Source organism: Phalaenopsis equestris, unplaced genomic scaffold (assembly GCF_001263595.1).
Source record: "Phalaenopsis equestris unplaced genomic scaffold, ASM126359v1 Scaffold000921, whole genome shotgun sequence".
In the NCBI taxonomy this organism is placed as follows: Eukaryota; Viridiplantae; Streptophyta; class Magnoliopsida; order Asparagales; family Orchidaceae; genus Phalaenopsis; species Phalaenopsis equestris.
The window spans coordinates 463,404-488,838 of record NW_018165360.1 but is presented as its reverse complement, the minus strand read 5'-3'; the positions used below and the strand labels follow the sequence as shown (position 1 = coordinate 488,838).

General features: G+C 34.5%; 1 protein-coding gene across 1 annotated transcript; it reads right to left on the bottom strand.

Moving 5' to 3' along the window:
- Positions 1-634: 634 nt before the first annotated feature.
- On the bottom strand, positions 635-16,558 carry LOC110032329 (protein CURVATURE THYLAKOID 1A, chloroplastic-like). Its single transcript, XM_020735921.1, has 7 exons — positions 16,427-16,558; positions 11,207-11,278; positions 10,889-11,045; positions 7,501-7,601; positions 7,033-7,140; positions 6,824-6,895; positions 635-887 (listed from the first exon to the last, which is right to left on the bottom strand). Exons 1-7 carry the CDS (start codon positions 16,556-16,558, stop codon positions 822-824), a joined length of 708 nt encoding a protein of 235 aa, XP_020591580.1. The 3' UTR covers positions 635-821.
- Between the last annotated feature and the right edge of the window lie 8,877 nt (positions 16,559-25,435).

Here is a 25,435-nt window from a genome sequence, read left to right as displayed (position 1 = left end):
ATTATTTATTTTATAATTATTAATTTTATTTATTATTTAATTGTAATAAAACTAATTTGAATTAATACATTTTATATCATTCATAATAAAAAAAGTCCTCATAAATAGGCTCTAACTTGTATAATTAAGCTCATACTCACTCAAATTTCTGTGATGGGATGTGCATTTTGCAACCAACTTTATTAAAATGTGATAATTATAAAAAAATCACTATCTAATTTTTTTTTTCCAAAAAAAATATTTATATTACTCCCCTCAGCCTTCAAAAAAGTCAATTCTCTTAAAACTTTACAACTAGCTCTGCAAAAAAAATTTGCAGCCACTCCATACGAACCCTAAAACAATAGTTGGGATTTAACACCGCCAAAATTAGCTAAAACTGAATCAACTCAATTACAATTGCCTCCAAACAGCCCCTCTAAGTGCTTGCATTAAGCCTCATAAATTTAACTTATTTAGTAAATTTAATGCAAAAAAAAAGACTGATTCTACTAAACAACGAAAAATTATTGTGTATCGTGAACCAATGAAAACACTCCCTTTGCAAAAAGTGTATGTCAGTAGGTCTCACTTTTAGTTTAAAAAAAAAAAAAATCTTATTGCACAGCGCACACACATTGTGTGTGCTGTCCGCACAGAATAATCGAACCTAAACGGCACCCAAGTTATTCTCATCAGAAAATCTATAGAACAGAAGTATTCAATTGGCATTACAAGTAAAAAAGATAAATTAACACAAAAAAAGAACTTAACACAATCTCAAATGCTTTATTTATACAAGGAAATGTGACAAGTTTCTGATGCTTGCCTAGCTTTTCTATCTATTCTGTTCCTGCAATCTTCTTCTTCAGAGATTCTATGTCTTCTGCCAGTTCTTTTCTGCTCGACTGATAAAACAAAACAAAGAGCTATATCAAGCATACAGATGAAGCAGAGACAAAATTTGAAAAATACAGCCGTATTGTCAATCAGGTTGCAGATAATAAATCTTGAAACATTCAATTGAGAGAAACAAATAAGTAATTTTCCAAACATATATAGCAAAATAATCAATGCAATTTATGATAATGACACAAACATATCAAAACAAAAAATTACTACTGCATATCAAAACCACCCCAACTGAAAACTTGCACCGCAGTCATCTCAACCACTCATGAATAACAATTTTCAATCCACACCGTTCGATACCTGACAACATGTATATATACACACTATTATCATATTGTACGAAATAGTGAGATGAATATGATAGGTAGGGCTGTAGTCGAGCCAAGCACATCATTGTACGGATTTGGCTTGGTATAATCATAAGTTGTTCATGTTCAACTTGAGTTTGTGTCGAGCTTTTTTATATTGTTCAAACTTGACTTGGTTTAAATTTTTTATTGTTTGAATTTTATCTGTACTTGATTTGTTCATGACAAGTGAACGAGTGTTTAAACGAATTAAAAAATCATACGAGTATCTAGATTTTCATATAAAAAATTTAATAAATAATTTAACCTAAATCCTATCAATCAACAAAAATGACAAAAAAAAAACATAAAACATCATAAATCATGTTTCTCCTCCATTTTGCCTTAAATCTCGAATATTTACTAAACAACAAAAATGACAACTTTAAACCATACAGGATCTTAAATCCCATTTCTGTCATTTTTGCCTTAAATCTCACATATAATAAATGAAATTTGAAAGAGAATTTATAGGATTTAAATGGAGTGCGAGGAATAATGAGAAATATGAGGGTTAATCAGTAAGACTGAGCAGAATGGAAATGGGAGATAAACTATAGACTAAAGTTTCAAAGATCCTTGTATGTCCCATTCTCATCGTTGCCTTTGTTACTTGCACACCCAAGCGATTCAAAGTTTCGTATGTTTTGGGTGAAGCCGGGAGAGACAAAACTATAAGAGGCCAGAGGGAAAGCGAGGTTTGCGGGAGTTTAAAGTTAATTTTAAGGGGCATTTAATACAAAACACATAAGTCTTATGTAATTTCACATCTAACACCCAAAATTTAATAAAATAAATATATAATTAATAATTAATCTAAAAATATTATTAACATAATAATATATTATTATTAAATATTACATTAAATAAATTGTAGTTAATTAAATTTTATTTAAATATTATATTATATATGATATGAGCTATCATCGAGCTTAATATCGAGTATTTAACAAGTTACTTGAACAACAAACAAGTTTTATCGTCAATATAAATGAACAAATTAGACTATGTTTATGTTTAGTTCATTTAGCTTCGAGCTTTTAAAAATTACTCGAGCGTGTTTATTTACTAATTTGAACGAATATGATCGAGTTTTAATCGAGCTGAGTTCGAGATATTCATCAAGTGAATTGGTTCATTTGCAGCCCTAATGATATGGAAGAGACGACATCCACAAAGATTAGAGCAAATAAAATACTTTAATTCCACTCGACAAAACAATACAACCCAAATACATAAAAATTAAACGCCTACAATTCGAGAGATCGGCGTTCTCTCTCAAACCCTAATCCTAAGATTCAAGACAACAATCACACATAACTTAACCCTAAACATATTAGTCTTATTTATACCCCAAAATAATAACAAACAAATGACTAAATTCCCTTTTAGTCTTGTGCGTAATATAAGTCTTCAAACTTTTTTTGCAGGCTCGATATTGACACGGTGGAGCACAAGGTGACCGGTGTCATAGGCGCCGGTCAAACATTACTCCACTCCCAAAAATATACCTTGTCCTCAAAGTGGAAGAGAGAAATTAAGCTATTATTGGAGCATGTCCTATGACTCCCATGTGGCGTCATAATCAAGTAATCATTTCCCTTTAACCAAAAATTCGTAGCGAGCCTCATGAGTTTGAAATACAGCATTGTGCACATCCATAGCCCGCAAACCCAAACAACTCATCCAGTAGCTCCTCGATCACAGAGATGGGAAATTTGTAAGGTATTTCGTCCTTATTCATTGTCCCATAATACACACAAAAACACCAACTCTCATCCTTCTTCTACAATAGCAAGATAGAGCTAAAGAAGGGGCTCACATTAGGTTGTACGATCACAGCCTCCAACATCTCTCGGATCAATCTCTTGATCTTTTCCTTCTGTACCTGGGATTAGCGGTATAGGCACACACTGATGGAAGAAACCTTCAGTCTCAGGGTTATTATGTGTCTGTGTTTCCTCCGAGGCAGAAATCCACACGGCAATTGGAAAACTTCTGCAGTGTGTTGTAGTAGTTGTTAGATCGATGTCGAAATCTCCGTCAACTTTGTACATGTGTCTCTTCTATGCTCTGCAAGTCGATCAATAATCTCAAATCTACATCCAATATTGCCCTAACCATAGTCTTGAATGTCACCATGGCCTTGCACAAACTAAGATCACAGCAAAGCACCATCATCTTGTCTCCCCCCATTATCAAAAGTTTCAAATTCATCTTAGTCCCCACTAATGACTGTTATCATTTCATACTCAATATCACGTTCGTGCTCCCTAAATTCAAGAGAAAAAAAATTTCCATCACCTGAATACCTTGTATTTTTAAAATCACCCATTTTCAAACTCTCCTGCTCTTCCCAACCTATCTCATCCCAATCATGACTCCAAGACTTTCTGTGTCAATCATCTCAAGGCTCAATTACTTCACTAATTGAGTAGAGATAAAGATGTGGGTGGCCTCACTATCTACCAACATCATTATGTCTTCTTCTGCAATCTATCCCCGAAGTTTCATAGTATGGTTCAGTGTTAACCCCACCACCGAGTTCAATGAGACTTCTGTCATATCCAAGTAAGTGTGTTCTTATCCACCACAAACTCATTTATTTTTCATCTTCTACCACCTCATCGTACAATGAGAACCTGTAAGGTATAATCCTTAAAAATGATATCTTAGGGCAAACTTCTCATCGCATCGAAAACATAACCACTTAGCTAGCTTCTCTTAAATCTATGTCTATGTAATGCTTTTGAATGTCGCCCCCAATTGTGGCACATATTTCCTGTCCCGTGGAGCCTCCCTCAAGAATCCTACTATTTGAGTTTTTTGTATCATCGTTGTTGTAGAATTTCAGTATGACGTGCCACTTGTGTTACTCCTATTAGTCCATTCTATTGCAATTTTATATTCAACCAAATGTGCTAATTCCATAATTTTTCCCAATCCTCGCAGTCTAAACAGACGATATGCTGCTCAAATTTCTAGCCTCAACCCTTTCATGAAGTTTCCTTCCAATACTTCTTCCAATATCCCTCTTAAATAGTTGGATAACAACTCAATTTTTTCTTTATAATCCATGAGGGAGAAGATTGCTCGTGTAAATTCCATTTCCGCGCGGTTCTAAAACGCTCCAATAGTTGATCCTTGAATTCTTTCCATGTTTTGATTGGTTGACATAAATCTCTACATTGATACCACATTAGAACTTTCCCTTCCAAACACAAAGTTGTCTCCATCAATTTTTTTCCCTCAATCAATCATTAATAATAAAGTATTTCTCTACATGATAACCCAATCATAGGCATCTTCTCCTTCAAAGATCGACATTTTTACCTTCATTATGCATGAGTTTTCTCACCAATCTCTTCGACCAAAGTTTGTTGAAACCATGAAGCGGGGGTTGGGTTCCTTCCTCAACCCATATTAATTTTCCTTCTTTCACGCGTCTGGCTCACCCCATAAGCAACCTGCCCGTCTCAACAAGTTCCTAGATAACCTTCTACCCAGAAAGCTGCCGAAGCAAAAGGTACTGGCACGGTTGAATGTAGCCCTCCGCTGGGGTCTCACCCACCGTGGTTCCCTACTCCAGGACAAAATCTTTCGAATTAATCTTCTCCAGCCTTGAATTGCATGTCTTCGCATTTTGCCTTTCGTCGCTAATTCCAGACCTCTAGATGTCGCACAATTTCCTCAAATCCACTCCCAACTCCTATGCTCAATCCTGCCTACTTAAATCGTTCCAGCCGTTCAAAAGTCACACTATTCCTTCCAAGTGTTGCCGCTTGATCCCACAGCTCCATATTTGCTTAAGGCGGTGATGCTGCCTGATGTCGTATGAATCCTTCTGATTACTTCCGCTCAAATCCACTCTAGACGTCGCCATGAGATCCCATGATGGGCGGTGGCGAATTTACGTGAAATTCAATAATCTTATTCATCATTTCTTCCAAGGCCATGAGTCTCCCCTCAATGGATGAGAAATGCTCATTCATTCTATATCTGATTTGTCTCACCTCTCCCTCTAATTTTTCTTCCAAGGCATTTATTTTCTTAGTTGTCATTACTCTAAGGACGATCTTAGATTACAAAGGCAAAACTCTTGTATGTTGCGACCCTGTTGTTGGCTTCCCAACTAGCTCGAATCGCAATTGTATCACGAGGTTCGGTCACGTCACGATCTTGTCATTGGCTTCTCAGCTAGCCCAAATCACAAATGCATCGTTGTATCATGAGGTTCAGTCATGCCATCATCTTGTTGGTGCTTGAATTGCAAATGTATCTTTGTATTGCATGGTTCAGTCATGTCGATGACCACGATCCCGTCATTGGCACTCAAATCATGACTGTGTCGTTGTATCACAAGTTTTGGTCACCCCAACATCCCATCTTTAGCTTCCCAGCTAGCTCACCACCATTAAATCGCAACTATACCAAAACTTTCAGAGAGATGAGGACAAATAAAATACTTTATTTTCACATGATAAAATAACAGAACCCAAATACAGAAAAGATAAACACTTATAATTCGAGTCTCAAACCCAACACTAAGATTCAAGACAACAATCACATATAACGTAACAATAAATACACTAGCCCTAGTTATACCTCAAAATAATAACTAACAAATTGACTAAATTATCATTTTAGTCTTACGCCTAATATAAGTCTTCAAACTAGTTTGACGGATTTGACATCGACTTAGTTGACACGAGGCGGATGATATCGTAGGTGTCGGTCTAACAGAAAACAGGTACCAACACTGCAGTAATACATTGCTCTTTAGCTTTCCATTTTTACTGTTGTTAGCAATTCCATCTTCCCGATGCATACTGTTGAATTTTATCAATTTAAAACAAGGACTGCATTGACTCTCAACATGTTGACACAAAATTTATTATTTTGGGAGCTATTAGAGATCATTTTTTACCATTTGAAATAAAACACATTTGGTTTATTAAAACATATTTAGTTGCTTTCAAGTATTTTGAGATTTTTAAAAATATATTTGATTTTTTTTATAAATAAAATAAACAATTGTGAGAATGCATTAAGCAAACATATTTCTAAAGTCAAAAAATAAAAGATAGAAATAAAAATAAAAAATAAAAAGGGGCATTTACATGCATACAACATACCACACAATTCTTATGTATATACACATCTAACAACTAAAATCTTGTATCTACAGGCATACCACTTAAATCTTTAACATAATATAAAAAATATCACCATCATTATCTTTTTAAAAGTAAAATACACCTTTTAACACCAAACTGTTAAAAGTTTAAGTATCAAACTTTGGGTAAATACATAAAAACAGTGTGGCATGTATGTAAATTTTTCTAAAATAAAAACGATCCCAAACAGGCCCTAAGCATCCTAGTTTCTTCTGTAATCTCATAAACAAAACTCAAATAACATGAGACCAATCTCCATCATCTTATAACAAAATCAATATTCAAATACATCAAAATCATATAAACAACCCCTGGTCATAGATACAGAAGAAACCAATATGAATTTCACAAATGCTTACCAATTCATTAACATGCATCAAAAAAATCACTATGAGCATTGTTGGTTACCTTAAATAAGAGATAACGGTACACAAACCATCCAGTGTAACCAAGCCCGACCAACTCCAAAATCTTTGGTAGCTGCACATTGAAATGATTTTGTTCCAGTAATAAAATTATTTATTCACATAAACCTCACTAAAATTCATAATTGTTTCAGTATCCACAAAGAATTAATGAAATAGATCATAAAACTATAAAAGTTTAACACTACAAACCAGAGGAACAGAGTTGATGGCGCCAATCAAAATAGAAGACAGCCATAGTGCAACAATTGCGCCTCCACCATAGACGAAAACGGTGGATTTATTTTCAATAGCATCCCACTAAAGAACATCTGTTTGTTAAAATCTCTCCAGCAAATATAGTAGGAAAGGATGTGCATTATTTTAAAGGGAATTTTACATACGTAGCACACCGTATGTATTTATATATCTCACACCTAAACTTCCATATTTACATACATCTCACTTTGGTGCTTTAAACCTTTGCATGAAAAGGAGTATTTGACTTCTAAAAACTGGTAATAGTGCTGCATTTGACTTCTAAAAATTGGTAATAGTGCTATTTTGATGTGATATTAAAGATTTGAGTGTTGTGTGTAAATATGAAAGTTTATGTGTGAGATATGGAAATACATAATAATTGTGTCCTATGTATGTAAATGAAATAAGGTGATATGCTACCTTCTGCTTCAAATCTGCAAGCAGCTCCTCAGTTTCAAAGGAACTTGAGGTTTCTTCTGAAGAGGTGGCTCTTGTCTTGAGTGCTGAAATCTTCTGCACATCTGTGTAGATGGTCCATTAATTTCTTCAAATTTCATTTTTTTCACTTAGAAAAGAAACAGTATGAAAGAAATGACTTGTTTACAGATTTCAAACAGCTAACGAAGTTATTTGATCAGAATTATAGTCACTGCTCCTTCACCTATAGAGGAAATCCAAGAAGCAATGTATACTAAAGAGTTTTTCTTATGCACAGTTTCTTATTCTTTGAATCAAAGCTTTCTTGTAAAAAAATTGATTGCATGCGTAAACAAGCTGATTCAAGAGTGCATAAAAAAACAGATAATTTAAAAATACGGGTTGATAGGAGGAATAGAGGATAAAAATGAGTAAGAGAAATAAATGTAAAGGATTTTATGATAATTTGAAAAAACAAATGTGGTAAAATTAACATTAGTTAAATTTGTATTAATGATGTTTCATTGAACATAAAAGCTATACAAATGTAGATGCAGTCAAAATCCATTTGCTTATTAGTGAGAGTGGAGATGAGGATTCTCTCAAATTACCATGGTAATTGCACTTGAGCAATCATCCCAAACTTAGTCATGAATTTCATTTTAAATGGCTAGGATTGAATCCCGATTAGAGATCTTCCAGTAGTTCTCTACTCCCAAAACACTCATAGCCAAAATTCTGAGTGAAAAAGCAGAGAAAGAAAACAACTGGGAAGAATCTTAACAAATGTTAGGATTCTCGATCCGACTTGAGCACTTTGAGCTGTTCAACAGTACCAAAATAAAAAAGAAAGAGAGGACATACAAGAAGGGGAAGTTTCATTATTCTTCATGACTCATACTTCTCAACTGTGATAGGAATAGACTTACAAGGCTATCACACAAGCTAATCACTCTCACTAATCAACCATATTTAGAGACTAAACTAATTATAAGTGGATTTACATCAGCATTGAGAACTCAAGCCATTAAAGTAGAATAAGCAGACATCATGATATCATTTTAAAGTAAAATAAATGTCTATGATGATTAATTATACAGTGCAATCACTATGCCAATTGGATAGTGCATACTGTATAGTCAAATACCCGTAACTCAGTTGAATCTCATATTCATTCAAGTTTGATTCAACCTAGGATAGAAATTGGATCCATTCAAATGCCAGCTCAACAAAACCAAGCAGAATAACCAATTTACTCTTCAACCCGCTATGATGCTTACCAATTCACAACTCAATAGTAACAGCCTCATCGGTCATCTATTCATCAGCTTGTCAGTTCAAACAAGACCATTAGCTAAATTGATAGCAAGCCTATTCAACATCTCTGCATCCTATAGAGCTACAGGGTACGCTATATTATTACATATTTTATTTATTTTTATCTTCTTATGAGCGAATTATGTGGCCTAGTCAACAACACCATAAATTTATAAATTGGGGGTCAAAGTTGAGATTCAACATATAAGCAATCTTATATACTAAACCAAATCACACACTCTGTACTCACATCCTCTAAACAACAAAAATCTTAGAGTTTATTTCTCTCTACACCTAATTCCCTCACTCTCTCTCTCTCACTCAATCTCCTATGCATTTTTGTAGATGTTATGGTCTAACTGGTGGTGGTGTGAGTTCATAGATAATTAAGGATTCAATAGATATAATTTTTATATATAAGAGGAAAAGTAAGAGTAATTTAAAAATGTACAAATCAAACAGTGATGCTAGATTTCCTTAAAAACCTAAGGTTAAAACTAGGGTGCATTTCATACACTATTATAAAAGGTGCTTTACAAGAAAATATGTATAAATAAAAAAAGTCTACATTTGTTTTTTACCTTAAAACGATGAGATAATATAGGCTGCATTTACTATAGTATTAGAGGATGATTAAATTGTTGAAACAGATTCAAGTTATTTGAAGCACAACCTTGAACAGAACCGCACAAAATAAGAAAATCACAAAAATAAACACAAAAAATTTAATGTGGAAAAATCTCAGAATAGAAAAAAAAAACACGGAGTCACATCACACCACACCAAGAAATTCACTATGAAGAAAATGACAAGAATTATACAAATTACACCACACTCAAACCTCTCTATACTTTCGAAACTCCAAAGTACTCCACTATCTTATGCACAAAAGAAAATCGAAATCCCATACATCCCGATCAACAAAATTGTGTCTTTAAAAAATTGCCCAAAATCGGTTAAGAGCGTCAGCGCGCCACGATGGCGCTCCAATGTATATTGGGGCGCTGACTTCTCTGAAGTGTCATGCTCTCATATTCTGAAACAGGATTGGGCACGGCGGCGCTGATATTCGAGTGCTAGAGCATTGTTGATCCGATGCTTGGGGGCTATCGTTACAATGCTGAGGCGCCATAAACATAAGAAAAAAATTTTGGGGGCATTGTCGAACTTGATGACTTTGATATGACAATTGATCAACACAATCACGCTCCACATAATAACATATAGTTGGCGTAGAGATGCTTTAATGACACACACACACTAATTTCACGTAGCTCCCAACCAAACCTATATGCTAATTAGTTATTTGGTTGGCTATGATTTATGCTATATCTCGCCAAACAATTTTTAAGCTACAAAAATCCTACTATCTAATTAAATCTCACTTTGCTCCCATTTTAAACTAAGCTCCTTATTTAGTAATTCAGAAAAAAGTAAAATTTATGAAATTTACATCACTTCTCCTTTTTGTGTCTCTACTTTTCATTCATTTGAATACTAAATCTTAAAAATAAGTGTAAACAAACCTATTATGAACTAATTTAATTTAACAACAATCAAAGTCAAATAGTTTTCAGGTTTTAACGCCTTTAGAATTTACAAATCTGGGTTTATAAGATCCTACTTGTAGCTAAATAGATACCAAGGCAAAGACAACGTTTACATTGCATTAAAATATTGAAAAGCATTTCTCCTTATTGGTGAGCAGTGGCCACAAAAAGCTAGAATTTATAAGTTCCATGAGCTAAATTAATGTTTCTGCTACTCACTCCAATCTTTCTTAAAATTGGAAATTTTCTGAAAAATTCAGTGCGTACGGCACTGTCCAAGCAAAACATAGCAAGAACAACTTAATCTTAACGAAAATTCACTCCGGTAGGCCGTAGCTTCTGGCATTCTGCCAAAAAACGAATGACATTAAAGAACTCTAAAACCCTACTTTAAACAAAATGACCATTCAGAACATCAACACAAGCTTTCCGAAAAGGATTGAAAAGTCCTAATAAAGCATCGGCGATCAAAGATTGAGAACCAAATAACGTAACGGGTTAGCCGGCAGAAGTAAGCACTCTACCAGAGAGGTTAAGAATGGCCCCGGAAAACGAGCGGCTAGGGTAGGAAAGAGAAGGAAAGAGGGGCTCCGGTGAGTCAAAGGGCCTACTGCCGGGACGCGAGCACCTCCCAGAACAGCCGGAGTCGAAGAAGTCGCCGCCGTTGCCATGACGAGAAGCCTATTGAACTCTTATGTAAATCTACAACGCCGCGCGCGCGCCTTCTCTGTATTGCGAGAATCGAATTGGCTAAGCATTAGCTATCCTTTTCTCTTCTGCACCACCTGCTCTCGCGTAGGCCCGATTTATTCGGAGATCGACACGTGGCACGAAAGCTTCACCTCATTGGCTGCTTGCCTATCTTCAAGATGCACAGCTGATTTCCCCTCGAAAACTTCTGAATGAGCAAAAAACTATTGAAATTATGACCAGAAAATGCTAAAGATGTTTTTCTCGTATAAACAAATTTTTAAAGCTATACTTCATTTAGAAAATTTATGTATAAACCACAAAATTCCTATGTATTTATATATCTCACACCTAAAATTTAATATTTACGATTATAACATTTTTATATCATGAACTTGCACATGAAAATGTGTGTTCCACTTTTAGGAATTTAATAGTAGTATTATTATTATTATTATTATATTAAACGTTTGAGTGATGTGGAAAGCCAACGGAATATATGAGTGTTTATTTGAAGATATTTAAGAATTGAGTGGTTGTTAAATTCGAGATTGTCTGTGAATCACATCAAAGAAATAAAATCTCATAAATAATATTGAAACTCCTCATACTCAAAAGTTGATTCAACTCAGCTAACATAATCGACATAGCATGCTCGCGTCAGTGAATGTGACGGGAGAATGACATAAGTCTTCTATGTGACTTGGCCGGCCGGGGGGCATTGTGCCACAGTGGAAGGTTGGGTAGTCAGATTGATGATCTGGTCGGTCGGCTGAAAGTTTCTCCACGAAGTGCCGAGGATCAAATCTGACGACCCCTGGGGCACAATGCCCTCCGGTCGGCCAAGTCACATAGATGACTTATGTCATTCTCCCGTCACTTTCTCTGACACTCCTTAGTGAGCATGCTATGTTGATTATGGCAGCTGAGTTGAATCAACTTTTGGGTATGATGGGTTTCGATCTTATTTATGAGATTTTATTTTTCTGAAGTCTTTTTTTATTTTATGATGACAGTTAGTGCAGATGACCGACTCTGAAAAACCTGGATAATGATTCGGTAAGGGTGCTTGGATAGCAGAATGGGCGCCAGAAAAGGGAGGTCTATCTCAAGCAAGGATGATAGGTTTGAATGTCTTGAAAACACCCCTAAAGGAGGTGTGGAAGCATACCATTAATTCTGGACATATCCTGGGACACTTGCTTATCATCTAAGAAAATTTGAGATCTCTTTTGTTCGGTCGAAAGGGATCCAACATGGTGAGTAAATGTGTGAGTTGTTGGCTCATATGGAGATGATGGAGGAGATGGCAATGACTCTTATTCAAAAATTGTTGGATGTCTAGAAGAGATCCTTGATCTTCTATACGCAAGCTAAGTCAGATTAGCTAAATCAATTTAGGGCGTATTTGGGGTGACAATGCAGTGGTGGTGTAATTTCGCACTGCACTTTTTTTTTTGTTGGCAAAATAATATTTTGTCTACATTCTCAAAAAGCTATAACTGAAAGTTGCATTTTTCCACCATACTTGGCTACCCCACGATGGCTGCTAAAAAGCTGCAATCTAAATTAATAAAAAAATCATATTTTTGTAATAGCCACTGCAATTTTTTGAACAATGGTTTCTTCTTCAACAACTTCACAAAATTTTCTTCGAACAGTTGCAACTGCCTCAAACAGACCCATAGGTGTCAACGGGAGTTGTATGGGAGACTGCTTTGATTGGGGCATGTCTCGACCGAAACAACGTCGGACCACCACACAAAATATTTTGCATTAGGCTAATTTCCAAGCACTTTATTGTAATTTAAGTATTATTTTTTAAATAAAAATATTTCCCCCCCTCCCCTACTTATGTAGATGATATTTTCTGGTAACTAATTACAAAAAGCAATTATTCACTTCTTTTTTTGTCCATGTGTTATAGTAGTATTGTGTGATCATGTTTCATCTGCTTGTTGGCATCATTTTTTTATGTTGTATGTGTGGGATATCCACTTGAGTGCATCAGAGTCATGCTTCATGCATATTCTATTTCCTGTAGCCCGAGACATTCTTTTGAGACCCTCTGAAGAGTGTTGAGGGGCACTCAGCCAGGGTCGTTCTGCTAAACTTTGGTTTTCGCATAGGCGAACACCGGTCAGCATTTTGCTTGTCGGACTAGTTTTATCGGATCAACAAATATTATTCACCACGTTGTCCGTGAATCCAGACATGAATTGGCCTGATCGTCGAAGAATTTTTCCAGATGACCCTGAATGACAAAACAGACCGCTCAAGCACACACAAAACGTCGATTTAGATATTAAAATATATATAATAAAAAAGTTTATTAAAACCTTAAAAAAATTCACGTGTGCGACATTCCCCCTTTCTCCTGACTCATTCTTAACGTGTTATAGGGCAAACCCCGCAACTCCCTTGTCGAACTCTAAGCCGGCACTGCTGCCGCCGGACTTCCATCCACGCTGATGTCGCTCCCGTCGGCATCTCCTCCTCTGCATGCTAGTGAGCCCGCCTCCCTCATTCGCGTGCCCTAGCCGACTCATGCTTCTGAGCCAGCCCCTCCCTGTGCAACCTTTCTCGACCCAAACCTTATCACCGACCGCTCCCGCCGGCAACCCTAGGAACCGGAGGACAAGGATCGATCTTTGTGCTCCTTCCTGCAGGAACCCTCCTCTCTTCATTCCTATTTTCCCTAATATATATCTTTCTCTTGGTTCACACATATTGCGAGGTATATGACCCATGGTTGTACTAGCAAGGAAGTGAGTTTGGAGAAAGCAAAGAGAATGCATCTGAAACTGTCATCGTGGTGAGATTTCCTAATCTCTTAGCTAGCCCTAGAGTTAGTTCAGTCTAGGCACGTTGGTTTGATAGGCCACACGGGGTAGCGGTGTCGAACTACATGTGTCGACCGGTCGAGCCGACTATGTGATGGATCATTGATTTTTTATTAGACGAAGCCCCAAGTTAGGAATCACATGCATTGCCCAAGTCCTATACGAAGCAGAGTGATTCCTTATTTTGTGAGCCTTAGGCCTTAACCCTGCCGAGCAGGAATCCCCATTTCCCATGACATTAGTGCTCCCAACTTTCCTTGGAGAAGTTGGTTGACTTTGATCTTAAAAGATGGAAAAAGCTTTCTTGCTAGTCCATTAAATAAGATTGTGGGCATTCGTAGAACAAAAAAAGCTTTGTATCAATCCACCCTATGAACGATGGAAAGGTTCCCCTATGAGAAATTGGAAGGGTAAGTCCTCTACATTGTCACGCCAAAGCTGAAGGTGGCTATGCCGCAAATCCAAGGGTGTCAACCCTAGGTTTTCTGCGTGGGTCGTTAGGTCAAGTTCGATGCAACATCGAGCAATTGGGTTGCATTGCATGTGCATGATCATTTGTTGCATTTTTGCATGTGGATTGAAGTGTGTTTCATATGTGTGATTGTTTGAGCACTTCGTGTCGATCAGACACCTTAGACCGATCCCTGATCCTCTCTTGGGTTTGATCAGTCGTCCAGGGCCGACCACCTTATCGTTTGGGTTTGATTGGCTATTATGTGTCGATCACATGTCTTGGGTTCAATTGACCATCCCAGGCCGATCACCTATCCTTTTACGTCGGATTGAATACTTTGGATCTATCCACCCACTTCTTTGGTCCGAGAGGTCGCTGATGCGACGAATTTGTGTTATTTTTGCAAATATTTTTCAATAATACAAAATACACATAACAGTTATAATAATAAATATGCAATAAAAACTCAACAAAAATAACTTTAATGAAAAAAAAAATTATCTTTTAAAAATTTTTATACTGTCAAATGCCCTAATAATAATGCAAGTATACATATCGCTCAAGTAATAAAGGGCTCTAATGGAGTCCTAGATATCGACCTCACAGGGAAGTTGGAAATGCTTATAGATAAATTCTTATGATTATAATGTAAATCACAATTTAAACTACAAAACTGAAGTACGAAATTTGAATCTAATGTACTTGAGTGAATGCTAGATAAAATGCAGTTAAAAGAACTAAGTTAATTAAACTAATTGCTAAATTTTCAAAAGTAAACTTACGAAAACTAAACAAAGTTTTTGTGACGAAGAGTTTGAATTTAAGAAAGCATCCTTCCCCTTTACAATGAGTGTGAATAAATTAAAATTATTTGAAAATATATAAAAATTATTTTGTGTCAAATCGGAGTAATCTTATTATTTACCCTCTTCAAAGTGCATAAAGAACATTGACTAATCCAGAGTTTGGTCCCTAATTTCGTAGTTAGGCTGGGAGGATACTACCTGCCACTCTTGAGCTCTCACTACTCCCTCCCCTAAGGGCTAACAATTTCGCATTAGTTTTCAATCTTAGTTTTCAATCAACTCCTTTTGTTCAGGTTTGTCTTTCAATAATTCCCCTTAGTACTAAGTAAATGGTAATGGTGGTCTTTTTATATTTATCTCTATTTGCACTCAACCCTATGGATGACATCCTCTCTCATGGAATCAAATATGACATAATCAAATGTGATTCTTACTATGTTATAGAAATCATAGCCCTTTTCGGAACATATGTTTCTCGACACATTTTAATATTTCAATTGGCTAGTTCGAAAAGTAAATGAAGATCAAAGTTCAAATCATCACAAATTATTGACATTTAAAACCGTATAAGAAAATAAATTCTTCGCAAAACCATATCTCAAAGTAGGGAGAAGAATAAAGTAGGCTACTCAGAATTCATGGGAAAGAAACAACAAAATACGGATTTCATATATAAAAACATGTTTACAAAAATAAAGAAATAAAAGACACAACTTATCTCACATTCCTTCCCAAGAAAATCCCTAGAAGTAAAATCCCTAGACCAAGTAAATCCCTAGAGGTTCTCTTCAAGCATTTTCCCTCTTTACAAGCACTCTCAATTTTCTCTTTTGTGTAATGAAGAAAAAATCTCTCACTTTCCCTCTCCTCTTACAATACTTGAAGAAAATCTATAAGCCCTTGACTTTCTCTCTCTCTTTTTCTCTCTCGCATTCTTCGAACTCTCTCTCACGCCTCTCTTTAACCCCCTTTTCAAGCCCTAGAATTCCCTTTCTTTTAATAGAGGTTGTCTCCCTCCAAAAAGAATTCAAAATTCCCTCCAAAAATCTATCCAAAAGTCAACCCTTTTGAATTCCAAAAGATATGACTATTGATCCAAGAGACTTATCTCTTCATAAAAAAACTTTCCAAAGTGTCTAGATGGGGGTTTTTAGAACAAGTGGCCCCTTCGAAATTTGTGCAAAATTCATCCTGAACTACTTAATTCACAAAAAGTCATCTCTGGCGCTGGTTCTGGCGCTTCAGAAGCCAACTTGCTTAAGACCGCACTGTTTTGGGTTTCGGCTCTTCAGGTGTCAGTTCTCTGAAAAAGGACGCTTCAGGCACTAATTCCGGCACTTCACGCGTCAGCTCTCTATAAAGTGGCGCTTTAGGTGCCAGTTCTGGCACTTCAGGCGCCATAATCTCAAAATTCGTTGTTTTGGCTCCAAATTTTGTCATTTTTGCTACTTTTGCTCCAAATGCCTAAAATTGATATACCTGCAAAAAAAATATGAAAATATCCTACTTTAAAGTGCAATATCACAAAAAATAAGCATTAAATGTATACTTGAAACAACATATTATTTTGGTGTATCAAAATCCCCTAAACTAGATTGTTACTTGTCCTCAAGTGACACTTTTACTACATAAAAGTATATGATTTAGGATAGAGATTAACTTATAAACTTCTATACTTTAGTTTCATAAATAAAACAGTAAATTTTAAGAAAAATTTTTAATATATTAGATTCAAATTCTAAGTCTAAGAGTACTTAGTAATCAAATCTAAGATTTTTGAATCTCTATTCATTTTAAGAAGAATTGTAATTTGTCATATCATAATTTATTGTAATTTGTCATATCAAGGATACTTAGAATATTCATATGAAAAAGAAGTTCATGAAAATTTTACTAGTAAAGGTGCTAATACTCAAATACAAGTTTAGAAAATATAATAAAACCTTTTCCTTAAGTTTATTCAAGTGAAACAAATTTTTTATTAGACACATCCTCAAACTTTTTTTTTCTTTTCTTTTCTTTTTCTTTTTTTTTCTTTTAAGATCTTTTTAATCATTTAAGATCTTTTTAATCATTTCTTTTAATCATTTCTTTTCTTTTTCTCTTACAAATGAGAATTACGATATCTAGATAGCATTTAATAATTTTGAACTTCACTATCCTCTTCTTAAAATTAAAACTATTTACCTTTCTTCACTCTATAAATTTATATTAGTTTTATGATTTTTCATAAAGTCTCATTTTTTTCTTCTTACATGAAACTCTAAAATTCTTAATACTTCAAAAATATAATTTTTGTTTACTTTAAATAGAAAAACATAGTTTTATCCTTTCATATCAAATATCTTTAACTTAGAATTGACCTTTATTTTTAAAAACTTTTACTTAAATTTATTGTATTATTTACAAAATAAGTATAGTCATTTAAAGTTAAATCGTAATATCCCATGTCATGCTAATTAATTTTTAAAAATATTGTTAATTGAGGACAAATAAAATTTGGTTTACTTCTTTTTAAAAGAAATTTTTCTTTCCCCGAAACTTAAATTTTTAAGCAATTAAAAAACTTTACTACCAAATTTTGTAGGTGAAAGAAAACAGTAAATGCATAAAAAATAAAAACTAACTTGTATAGGATTTCCGAGTATGAAACTGGGCTCTATATACTGCAAGTACTAACTTTAAAAATACAGAATTTAAAGCATTAAATGAAACATAATATACTTTAAAGGATTTGTTAAGAATTAAAAACATAAACAGAAATTGAAAATACTAGAAATGCAGAAAAAGTAAAAAATCTATAGTTACTATTACAATTAGGTCCACAGTACAATATCAAAATGAAAGTTCTTAATACACAGTTTCAAATAAAACCAACTTCAAACAATCAAAATACCGAACAAATAAACTAACAAACTTAACTCGTAAAAACATCAATCTTCATCCCCTTCCTCATCATCATCATCATCATCATCATCATCATCATCATCATCATCATCATCATCATCATCATCATCATCATCATCATCATCATCATCATCATCATCATCATCATATAGAGTATAACAATCTCGCTTTAGTTTACATTCAATTAGACCAAATTGGGGATTTTAATCTGTCACCTTAAAATTTTCAATTATGCATCCAACAAAATATATTTCCCAATTCTTTTGCACTCAACCCATGGATGACATCCTCTCTTATGGAATTAAATGTGATTCTCATTATGTTGTAGAAATCATAACTCTTTCAGAACATATGTTTCTCAACACATTTTAACATTTCAATTGGTCAAATCCAAAAGTAAATGAAGATCAAAGTTCGAATCATCACAAATTATTGGCATTTAAAATCGTATAAAATAAAATCAATTCTTCACAAAATCATATCTCAAAGTATAGAGAAGGATAAAGTAGACTACTCAGAATTCATGAGAAGGAAACAACAAAACATGGATTTCATATATAAAAACAAGTTTACAAAAACAAAGAAATAAGGGACACAAATTATCTCACATTCCTTCCCAAGAAAATCTCTAGAAGTTCTCTTCAAGCACTTTCCCTCTTTACAAGCACTCTCAATTCTCTCTTAAAAGTGTAATGAAAAAGAAAATCTCTTAGCTTCCCTCTCCTCTTACAATCCTTGAAGAAAATCTTCAAGCCTTTGAGTTTATCTCTCTCTCTCTCTTGCCTTCTTCAAACTCTCTCTCACGCCTCTCTTCAGCCCGCTTTTTCAAGCCTTAGACTTCCCTCTCACTTATTAGAAGAGGTTGCCTCCCTCCAAAAAAAATTTAAAATTCCCTCTTGAATTTCAAATGATATGTCTATTAATTCAAAAGACATATCCCTTCATAAAAAGATACGTCTATTGATCTAAGAGACATATCCCTTCATAAAAGAACCTTCCAAAGTGTCTAGATGCATTAAATCACTCCATGGGGCGTTTAGAACACGTGGACCCTTCAAAATTCGTGCAAAATTTGTTCAGAACTACATTAATTCACAAAAAGTCATCTTTGGTGCCTCAGACACTGGTTATGGTGCTTCAGGCCCCAACTTGCTTAAGACTATGCTATTCTAGGTTTTGGCACTTCAAGCTCTCTATAAAATGGTGCTTCAGGAGCCAATTTTGGCTCTTCAGGCGTCAGCTCTCTATAAAGTGGCGCTTCAAGCACCAGTTCTGGCGCTGCAGGCGCCATAATCTCAAAATTCACTATTTTGGCTCCAAATTTCATCATTTTTGCTACTTTTGATCCAAATGCCTATAATTGATATACTTACAATAAAAACATGAAAATATCATTCTTTAAAGTGTAATATCACAAAAAATAAGCATTAAATGTATACTTAAAACAATACATTATTTTTGGTGTATCAGCCGCCATGGCCTGGACAATTGATCACTTGCATATTTGTATGCTTATACATCATATTCCATGTTATGCATGTGCATATGCATGTTTGCTTTCTTGCATATTGCATCATATTCTTTGTGTGTTTGGTTGCATGATCATTATCATTTGTTTAAGCTGCACATTCTTTCGAGCCACTGCCTTCTCGGCATACCCTTTTGTTTGGGTCGTTGCCGTCACGGCATGCCCATCTCCGGGTCATTATCTTCTCAACATAGCCACCTAATGGGCCACTGCTTTCACGGGATGCCCACCACCGGGTCACTGCCTACTCGACATACCCATTTTTTTTGCCCCTGCCTTCATGACATGCCCATCCTTTCCCAGTAACTGCCTTCATGGCATACTCACCCTTGCCACTTTGGTGCACTCATGTCATATGCTTATTGCATTCCTACATGTGTGCTTCGTGAGTGTCTCTCGGTTAAGTTGTGAAACCTTTTTATAGGTATCATTTTACTCGATACAAACTCATTTATAGTTGGTGTCTGCTTGTTGTTGTCAGCCGCAGAATCCTTAGAAATGATTTTATCTTGATTTAATATAATATATGTAATTTGATTTGAAAAAAAATAGTATTTTTAATTTTGAAAAATGTGAGCCAAACAGATCTCATACATTTTATTAGTTTAGATGACCGAGAACAATACCACAAGCGATGCACCTATCCCGAAGAATAGGCATATTACTTATCAGTGGGCTCGATTAAATAAACTAAAAGAGTTTATGACATTTGTTTGGTCTGCAAACCTCTTTTTTTATATGTGGGCCGAAAAACTTCCCTATGTAATATAAGGATTGGCTAGGGTTTATATTACCTGGGTTCTTTAGCTCTCTATATAAGCAAGCCCCTATAGTTAATTGCATCTTAAAAAACCAAAGTCACTTAAGAAAACTCTCGATAATGACTAAAGGTATTTCTATTCAAGATTACAAAGTTTAGTTTTCAATGTTGAACATTGAAAAATCAAATGGAAATGGATCAAATAGGAGCAATTATTTTTTAAATCCAAAGTAATGAGAAGTAGGGAATGTCAAAGGTTTCGAGGTGAACCTCGATGACTTCTCAAACTATCATTGTGTTGGGATTGATGTTCTATGAATGAAATCATTTAATGTTTAATCCTGTCATTTAATTATTTAAGGCTTACATTTGCCTGATATTTAATCATGCAGATAGTCTGAAAGACAGGAGGATTTATGTCATATCGAATGATGACCTCAAAGTACTAAATGTGTTAGGGCTTATATTGCACAACATGACTGTGCAAAGGCCTAAAGATGATATTATGAGGATTTATGTTACTAGGAAGATTACCTCGAAGTCCTATGGATTGTTATTATTTAAACAAAGGAAAGTTAAGTTATTGAAGATCCTTTTTGCTCTCTCGAAGATGTTCTTTCCTTGCATCCTCGTCGTGTTGCCCACAAAGTATGCTCCAACCTTCCGCCGCGGCGATTACAAGTTTAGGGTTTTAATTTAAAGTGTTTATGCAGATATTTTGGTCGGTGTCTTACCACTGTGTACCTCTTATATAACCAGGCTACTGTTCTCCTATTCTAAGAGGTATTGTAATTAATATGCATATCAATAAAAGAGCAATAAAGTGTATTATATAGAAGAAGACTATAAAACATAACATTATGTGTTTGGGCTTCTGCTATTGTTGCATGGTTAGTATCATAAAACACTATATTCTTTCAAGGAATTTAAATAAATTACATAAATAGAAAGCAGAAAAATTCAGTACAAAAAAGTCAAAAAATAAGTCGTAAGAAAACACAAACGAGTAAAGTCTGTAATCACATATGAAGGACCAAGACTGAGTGAAAACTTTAGTAAAGGTGGGAACTCAGAGCAGGGTTGGGTGCCTTATAACTTTGATAGAAGCTACCATCCCGACAACCCGAGGAAGGGAAATCCTTAACCTCGATTCGAGTGATTAACTTGTGGACCTTTTATAATTTTTTATTCAAATTCTTTAATTTGTTCATGCATGTAGAATTTACTTTAGCAAGTAAAAGTAATATTGTTGTAAAAGAGATTTTGGTTTTTTTAAATATTTTTGTAAAGTAGTACAGTCCATAGACTAATTACTCTAATCATAATAGGACTACCGACAATCTAAGGGTGTCAGGGGCAACTCCTACCAAAAGCTGGTGAATAGTATCATCGATCATATCCTCTTTCTTCTTATTAAGGATCCTTGAGGTAAGAGATACTATTCTAAATCCCACTTCATATCCCTTGCTTAACACGCATGAGCAATGTCATCATCGCCCTTGCCATCTAGATCTGTATTTATACTAGCTCGATGATCCATGTGTGGCAAAAATATCTCTGGTTGTTCATAAGGATCTAAATACCTTATCCAATAATCAAATCCTAGAGCGTTGGGATATTTACGTAGGATTAAGTAGTGTAGGGTATTTTATTAGAATTGTAAATTAACATGTCACTTGTCATATCTTAGTGGATCCCTAAAGTTTTAGAAATGATCCTCTTCAATATAGAATATTAGGTTTGAATGTCCTTCAAAATGTTCAAAAGATTGTAAAAGTGCTCGGGGTATGATCCTGAACATCTTTTAGAATCCTCAGAGTCATTTCAAGTTCATTTGGACATATTATTTTGTTGACTTGTTCATTCATAGTTGATTTAGTTGTAATGTTTTAACTTGTGCTCGGTGAACTTTTAATGTTTTAATTAACCCATGAGTAAAGTGACTGGACATTCATTTAATGCTTCCCTTTGGAATTATTGGGGTGGACACCCTTAAGGGCAAGTTAAGTTGTTAAGGAATCTTCACCCTTTCAGTTGGAATTGAGCTTGTAGTGTTTGGGAAATGTCTATATTAGATAGTATTATCTTTTTTAAACCTCATTAAATAATGTTAGATCAAACTTAGTTCACTATCAAGCTCTTAAGCCTTCATGGGTATACTTGCAATTTTTAAAAAGGTTGAGTGAGGTGAATTAAATTCTTATCAAAAGATTGTGTTATCATTTAATCATTGGTATAGGGCTTCCTGATTAGTGAATTATTATCTTCTTAACACAAACCCTTCACACTAGGATCATCCAATTTAATTAGCCTCCAAAGCACAACAATTTCGAAAATACATTTTTATACTTTTATAAAAAATAGAATGAATTGGTTGCTACCCCATAGCCCTTTATGTTTCAATCATTTCATTGAGCTAACCACGATCAATATTACTCACGGACCCTTTGGTTTAACCTAAATCTTAATTAGAGTCTAAAATTCCACAAATATTATTTTGTCCTTAAGGTTCTCCACTTCATAATTCTTTAAGCTTAACTCAAATGACTTTAAAGCTTGTCTAGTACCCTACTCATGGGTTAATTAGAATATCAGAGGAGAATTTAAATTTTTTTAATTTTATTTAATGTTTAATAATTATTTTAGTCTAAAAATAGGGATTTTCAGCAATAATTAATATAACCAAGCAAAATAATTTTTTGTCCTTAAGAAAATTATTGGAGATTCGCTTTAGGCTTAATTTTTGTGAACTTTAGTATTATATTTTAATTTTTAAAATTTTTTAATTGATTTTAATAAATAAATAAATAGAAAAAATATTTTGTTTCAAAAATACATTTTCGTATTTTTATAAGTCTCTCTAACTTTAGGGAACAACACAAAAAAATTAATTTCATATTTTTATGATTTTTATTTCATTTATTATAATTATTTTATTCACAAATTAAGAAAATACATTTAATTTTTAAAAATATTTTTTACATCCTTCAAAATTTATAAACACATATTTAGGTCATTCTCTATGGTTAGAATAATATTTAAGGTAATTCAGAGTATTTTCATTTTTTTTTTTTTGAAATTTTTTATATTTTTAATTGTTAAAATTAGGAAAAATAGCTTAAAAATAAAGTTTATTTATTTATTTATTTATTTTAACTTCAATTTTATTTTTCTGAAGTTCATATGATTACAAGGAACACTCCAAACCAATTTTTATAATTTTTTAATTTTTCTTTTATTTATTATAATTATTTTAAACCAAAATTATTATTTACATAGAAAATATGTTTTTTATATTAAAATAATTTTTATGACCTTCAAATATTCATAGGGGCCTCCTAATGTCATTATCTACAACTTGACACGTTTTGGTGGTTATTTGAATTATTTTATATATTTTTTTTAATTTTTAATGAATTTTATTAATTTTAAATAAACAAGGTAAAGCATCATAATGTAATCGGGCCTTGGAGGTTTCTGATTATACATGAACCACTTGGATAAGCAAGGTGCTTTAGCTAGTGGCACGTGTCTGTCTTATGAGGCTATAAGAATAGGCCAAGTCAACAACATAAAGATTGGGAAACTGAGGTAGCCCAAACTATACAAGGTACTTTCATCAAGCCCCTACAAGAGAATTCTACTTGGAATATATCACGGGTACGAAGGTGTCTCTCTTAGGCACAGATTGGCTAGATAAGCAGAATGTTGTAACTGATGTGACATGCCTTTTCCAGCAAGACTATAGAAAACACTCAAGTAAAGGAAAATGTCAAGAGAGGCTTAGACTAGCAATGCGGTCTACCCTAAAAGTTTAGCCTTTAAGCAAAACTCAAGCAAATGGTGAGTGGGACAAGCATATATACCAAACTCGCTTATGTCGAGTGGCATAGTGTAATTTTATACCCGCGCGAAGTGCGGAACCGAAAACACATGGCAAGAGAAATACATGACGTCCTTATACTAATTGTTGGTCGCATTAAGTATAGCACACCCTAGAGGGTTGAAATTGTTCAGATGTTCTGTCACTAAATTGTCTTCCACCATCTTCATGTTGAAAACCTTTTCAAAAAAAAAAATTTTTGAAACAGAATGTTTTTTTGTACATCTTTGTCAGTGCTGCCATGAGATCCACCTTAGTTTTCTCATTCACTATATTTAACACCCCAAATGAAGCAAGTGATAAAAAGATCAAACCTAGGATTGTTCGATATAACATCTCCCATTCCTCTATAGTCATAGAATCATGCTTCTCGGTAATATTATTCAATGGCAAATACAATTTTTTCTTATACAGGATATCCTCCACCTATATCCTCCATAATGCAAAATTCATCAAACTAAACTTCTCTACTTTGTACATTATTTCGTCGGTCATTGCTCCCACTCAGATCAAGCATTTGCTCTGATAAAACTTTATTTGGAATCATGGAAATCCCCTTATAATTCTAATAGTGATTTTATTCAATTAAAATTAAATCACATCTTGGAAAAAGATCATAATGATTTAAAAAAATCAGAACAAAAAAAGTCGAACGAAAGCAATATAAAACAATTTCAGAAAAAGCACACCCAAATTTAACGTGGAAAAACTCTGAGCATAATGTCGGTGGCCATGTAATTCAGAAAAGTATAGATAACTCACTCATATCTTCTCTCTACAAGTAATGAAACTTACAAGATTTGCTTCAAATCCTTCATCTTGATCACATAAAAGATACGCACAACGTCGAAATCCTCCTCTAACACTTCTCTCCTTTACCCTAGACTTTTTTGAAAATTGCATACGAGAGTTCATTGGTCTTCACCCGAAAATCGCAAATTTAAGGAACCAAACAGAAGAAGTGTTCTTCGTGTGCTCATGCCACTCCTTGGCGCAGGTATTTCGAGTGCTCGAGAACCGACACCTAGGCGTTCGAAGTAGAGCGTGGGGTCGTTGCAGACCACGACGCGGGCACACCTCCTACAAGGGCGAGCACAACGCAACCTTGTCCCGCAAATGTGGGTGTGTCATCCAGGTGCAAGTGCACATCTCCAGTTCTCGATGTTACCTTGTCGGCACTATTTTTGGTGTGGAGTTTGC